Raw genomic sequence first — 5,754 nt, 5'->3', positions numbered from 1 at the left:
AGGAGGGGAGAGGTGGTCTGACAAATGGACGTGTGAAGGGATGAGGGCGCGGCCCCGGTCACCTCTGTCACAGAGGGTCATCATGGAGGGCTGTTGGAGCCGACACTCCCCTCCCAGCTGAATGACACTGGCACTGAGTCCTTCCAAACATCAGTCAGCACATAGATGGCTCCTCCCACTGTCATCACTCAGGCGTCATACTGTACCACACAAGGCCGTCATAAAGCATCAGAGCACGCTCAGGGATTTGCGGCACCAGACGACATTATTATCCTTCAGTCTCGTCCTCTGTTAACCCCTCTTAATAAATTAATCCATGCCTTGATGACTTACATGTCCGTCAAAGAGTATCTGCACCTGCTACTAAAACTATCAACAACAAGTGCTAGTGTCACACACCCACACACCCTCTCTCTCTTTGTGTGTGTGTGTGTACATGGGGGAATCATGCACACACACACGCACGCACGCACGCGCGCACACACACACACATATACACACACACACACACGGGAAAGCCCTATAGAGGGGCTCCATATTAGAGTTATGAGGGCGGTTGCTGCAGCATTAATGCAGCACGATGGAAATATATCAGGATTACTGCAGCTGTGCAGATTTCACTGCATGTCAAATTGTACCCAGGGACTGGTGGGACAGTCAGGAGACTCACAGCAGTCTGCCTGTATGTCACTACGACCCCTGCTGGCCATACAGAGAACTGCATGCTCTCAGACAGGACGCCTCATAAGTAGGTTTCCATTCCAGAGAAAATAGAATTAACTGTTTTTAGATTTGTTTTGTGTTTGTATAAAGAAGATTAATGTTAAAAGAATGTGAAACTCTCTATGGAATGATAACAGAGTGTTATCAAATGTTTGTGCTTGTGAAGGAAGCAGGTTTGACAGTGAGGAAGTAGAGTAGAGCTCCCTGCCACAGCGCCCGAGCTCTGAGAGGACAGGCAGAGGTGGACGGGACGACGGTGAAGTTTAGCACACTCTGTCTCCGATGCCAAAACCTCCCCTGTAAACACAGCGGAGCTAATCTCCAGCCGCGCCGTCGATGTGAGGGAGTGCAGTCGGAGTGCATGGTGGCGTTTGGAGTTAGCCTTCCTGGAGCAGGTAGGAGAGATGTAATCAGACACGAGGAGGGAGGGAGGGAGGGAGGAGGGAGGTGGGAGGAGGTGGAGGAGGAGAAGGGTGGGGAGGGGGGGGCAGGATACCGCTCTGCATGATAAACAGCTTCTTGCCGTCCTCGGGATTCTCAGCACGGATGCTGGATATTACCTCTGTAGCCGGGCTTTCATTAGAATCCGTTCTGGCTGGAGATGTATGGAACGGAAGCTCGCCCAATAGTCAGTCAATAAGACACAAGAGAAGGATGAGATTTTTATTTCTTTTTACACTTTAGTCTGAGCCCTGGTCTTCAGATGAAAACGTCCCGAACTGAACTTAGAGAAGGGGGGGGGGGAGGGAACCTATACCCATCCGGTTCCACTCATATCTTCAGCAATTATTCATCAGCCGGTCGGAAGAGGTTGATTCAGAGAGTGTGAGTTGGTGTGTGTGTGTGTGTGCGTACATGTGTGTATGTGTGTGTGTGTGTGTGTGTGTGTGTGTGTGTGTGTGTGTGCGTACGTGTGTGTATGTGTGTATGTCTTCCATTCCAATCAGGCCATAGGTGAAGGTGTGGATTACTGAGATGTTAATGACCACAGAGTGGGTGGTGTGGATTTGGAGGTAGCATAGTCGGCATAGCAACCTGCCTCGGACGGAGGTTGTCATTAGTCAGTGATGATTGGTCAGTACAGATATTAAGCTGTAGGTTATCCTGAGGTTAATTTCCCCTGTGGCTGTCTTGCCAGCCCTCCCTCTCTCTCTATCTATTCTCCCTCTCTCTCTGTTTATCTCTCACTAACCCTCTTTCCCCTCCTTCTCTCTCTCTTACTTTCTCTGTCTCTATCTCTCACAGACACACAAACACACACACACACACACTTTCTCACACTCTCTCAAAGAGATTCAAAACCGCTAGAGACTCCAAGGTAAGATAGTGGTTTGTTTAATGTAATGTATTTTACATCATTAGCTAGGATAATTTCAAGGGATCAGCTGTGGATTATGGTGGAGTAATTACTGGATGGGACTGCATGGGTCATCACTGGGGTGGATCCAGAGGCAGAGTTGAAGGACAGTCATGGTGCAGTCATGGCCCTGGTGGTGGGGAGGCGGGGTTAGTGTTCGAGCCCAGGTTCATCGTGATTGAAGACTAATTGAAAAGTCCTTGTCTCCTCGATGTCCCCCTACGGGTCCTGTGGGAGATCTGGAGAAGCGCCCCCCCCCCCCTCCCGCCACACCCCCCCACTGACAGGGCTGATTAATAATGAACGAAGAGGACGATTTATCGATCTCATCCTGTGTGTGTGTAGACGCAGCTTTAGATATCAAGCGTGGCTATATTTACGAGGGTCTATATTTAGCAGTGTGATTTGGGAGGCGGAGGGGGGGGGGGGGGGGGGGCGGGGGCTAATTTGGCCAGGGAGAGGGGCAGAGGGGGGGTTAGGATGACCTGAGGGAGAACAGGGGCGGGACGGAGGGACAGGTAGCCGAGGCGGGGCCGAGCGAGGTCGCGTGGCGGGGCAGAGCTGTGAAGGTGAGAGGTGATGATCTGTGAGAGTGTGACCATGGAGGTCTTTCATCCTTTATGAGTCCACTTTGGACTCTAATGCCGCTTCATGGCTGTGTCCTCCCTCGCTCTCTCTCTCTCTCTCTCTCTCTCTCTCTCTCTCCCTCTTTTTCTCCTTCTCTCTCGCTCTCCCTCTCTCTCTCTCTCTCCCTCTTTTTCTCCTTCTCTCTCTCTCTCCCCCCTCTCTCTCTCTCTCTCTCCCTCTCTCTCTCTCTTTTTCTCCTTCTCTCTCTCTCTCCCTCTCTCTCTCTCTCTCCTCTGTCTGCCTCCCTGGGTCCCAGGGAAAGTCTCCAGTCAGCTCTTTCTACCCTGCTGCTTGCACTAAATCAATCCTGCAGATTGGCTTTGCTCTCTGACAGGAGAAGGACCCTGACGATGACTAAGAGAGATGTAGACCTGTCTGTCCTGGTTACAGTCACCTGGCAACGTCACGCAGGGTTCAGTGGTGCTTATATTTGGGGACATTGTTGGTGGGGTGTGTTTGTGTGTGGGGCGGGGGTGTCCTAATTGCCAACGACTGTGTTAAAACTGTGTAAAAACCGTTGAACTTGCTCCAACTTGGTACTCTATTGTATAGTGTGTTCAAATTCATCCATCTATTAATGTTTTATACAGTCTGTAGAATCGATATACGTCTCTAGGATCTACGCCAGGTGGAGAGAGTGAGCAAGCCTAAGGCTGTCAGTAAAATGGCCTCGTTTTGTCTGGGAGATGAGTAGCAACCCTTATTTCCTCTCCTGTATTCCCCAGGGCAGAACCTATATACAATATAGCACCGGCTTGCTTTTACGTACAGAACTGATAATGGGCAACCGGCCTACCTTTCCCCACTACGCGAGCTCATGGCGCTGGATCTCCTCACCGTCCCTAGTCTCCAATCCCACACCTGGCAGACGGCCCGGCCAGCTCTGACGCGCTGTCCTCAGCTTGAGTTTTGTAGTCTTTTCTCAAAGAGTCCAGCTCACTGGCCCAATGTCCATTTTGCTTTATAAACAATGGTGCAGCTGCCACCCGCTGGCCGGCGCGTTCCCTCAACGAGAGATCTGCTCAAGAGGACCCCCCCCGTTCTCTCTGCCCTCCCAGCAAGGCTCCCTCTTCTGAGTTTGCTCCACGTGTCAAGGGCCGACCACGCCCCCAACGCCACCAGTGCCTCAATCATTCTCAAATATCATTCTGTAAGCATAGCCGGTGATCCTGACCCCACTAATAATCCTATATTTACATTTCCAACTGTGGGATTTCACTGATTCTAAATAATCTAAGGCTAAACACTGAAGAAGGCAGAGCTGAAACGCGTCTGTCAGGTCTGTCCACCATCATGAATTAAAAGAGCATAAACATAGTTTTGAGTGCGGACCCTTCTTTATTTTTGATCAAAGTTTTTGTATATTGGACCTGCACCGGTTCTGAGCGCTGTGGCCAGATTTTCAAACTGATTCTAAATAATCTAAAATAAACCTAAATCCTAGACTTTCTTATTACCCTACCACTGCCATAGCACTCCTCTCCACTAGAGGGCAGGGTAGGATAGGAGGGGCAAATGTCGCTGTAACATCTCCAACTGCCTCCCTGCATTTGCATCTGTCCATCATCTGTCCATCATGCTCTGTGGAAATTAATTGCTTAATAATTAATAATTAATTACACATTGTGTGTATGTGAGTGTGTGAGAGTGTGAAGGTGGGTATTCTGAGAGGAGGAGTCATCTCTACAGATGCCGTGTTTACTTCCTATGCTTATCTAATCCCTCACTATGAGCTCAATCATCTCCCCTCTCTTTTCCCAAAAGACCAGGATGTTGTTGCTTTCAAATAAATATGAACTCTGACAGAATTTCAGCATTCCACCGCAATTCCCTTCAGACACAACTTGCTTAATTAATTATGTTTTTCAATAAGTCTGTGCATATGTATGCCTATATATGTGTTTGCATACATTTGTAAGATAGGTCTGCACTATAGTGTACACTTTAGTGTTTGTTTGTTTGTTTGTTTTGACTGTATATGTTGACGTGAGTCTCTCTCTCTCTCTCTCTCTCTCTCTCTCTCTCTCTCTCTCTGTTTCTCTCAATCCAGGAGCACTTCACTCCAGAGTGTAAGTTTAAGGAGAGTGTGTTTGAGAACTATTACGTCACGTACTCCTCCCTGCTCTACCGGCAGACCCAGTCGGGCCGCTCCTGGTACATCGGGATCAACCGTGACGGACAGGTCATGAAGGGCAACCGGGTGAAGAAGACCAAAGGAGCCGCCCACTTCCTGCCTAAAGTTATAGAAGGTCGGTCGGTTGTCATTCCAGACCGCCGTCCAAAAATGACTTTATTATTTCACGTCATTCTCTGTTCACAAAAGCGCATGCCCCGCCCACCTGGCAGAATATACTTACGGTGTGAAACGCAGAAAAGCGTCCCGTTCTTTATCACAGAGTCATCGTTAGATAATCCACCCCGTTCTTCTGGTCCCGGGTTCACATACGACAGCTGAGAAGGCTTTGAAAAGTGTTGAACTGTTTAAAGTTCTAAAACTTACAGTTCAAAGTTTTCAAGGCTACGGAAAGTCTTGCAATGGGACAGACGTTCCAAAACTAGCTTCTTGTCGCGGCTGTGTGGACCCAGCTTTATATTGTATAATGGTCTCTCTCTCTCTCTCTCTCTCTCTCTCTCTCTCTCTCTCTCTGTCCAACAGTCGCCATGTACAAGGAGCCATCGCTACACGAGCTAGTGACTGAAGAGAGCCCGCCCCGCAAGGCTGCGAAGACGTCAGACTCGCCGTCCCTGAAGAACGGCAGGAAAGACGCCCCCAAGGCCGACGCCTCGTAGCACAGGGGACCCGGGGTGGGGGGGGGGGGGGGAGGGTTGGGGGGGGGCGGTTGCAGTGACACTGGGAATCCAACCCCTCACCCTGCACTGGGGCAGGGGGCCGAGGGAACGGCCCTCGGGGGCCCCCATGCTCCGGAAGTGCGCTGCAGGATGCTGAGGGGTCAGGGGTCAGCACACCATCAGAGCTGTCACCAGAGAGAGAGAGAGACCAGGGCCCACACCACCACCACCACCACCCTCCTCTTCTTCCTCCTCCT

The 5,754-nt window shown here is 50.2% G+C and overlaps 1 protein-coding gene across 1 annotated transcript in view; it reads left to right on the top strand.

The window, feature by feature from the left end:
• Positions 1-5,497, top strand: part of fgf11b (fibroblast growth factor 11b) — a gene marked incomplete at both ends in the record, with an annotated part of 31,820 nt that extends 26,323 nt beyond the window's left edge. The window contains 2 exons of the mRNA XM_084450127.1: positions 4,758-4,956; positions 5,364-5,497. Coding sequence (XP_084306253.1) covers positions 4,758-4,956; positions 5,364-5,497 — 333 coding nt within the window. The remainder of the gene's footprint in view (positions 1-4,757; positions 4,957-5,363) is intronic.
• Between the last annotated feature and the right edge of the window lie 257 nt (positions 5,498-5,754).

Source organism: Borostomias antarcticus, assembly GCF_949987555.1.
Source record: "Borostomias antarcticus genome assembly, chromosome: 15".
Classification (NCBI taxonomy): domain Eukaryota; kingdom Metazoa; phylum Chordata; class Actinopteri; order Stomiiformes; family Stomiidae; genus Borostomias; species Borostomias antarcticus.
Note: the sequence above shows the minus strand (reverse complement) of the source record. Positions and strands in the feature narration are given on the sequence as shown.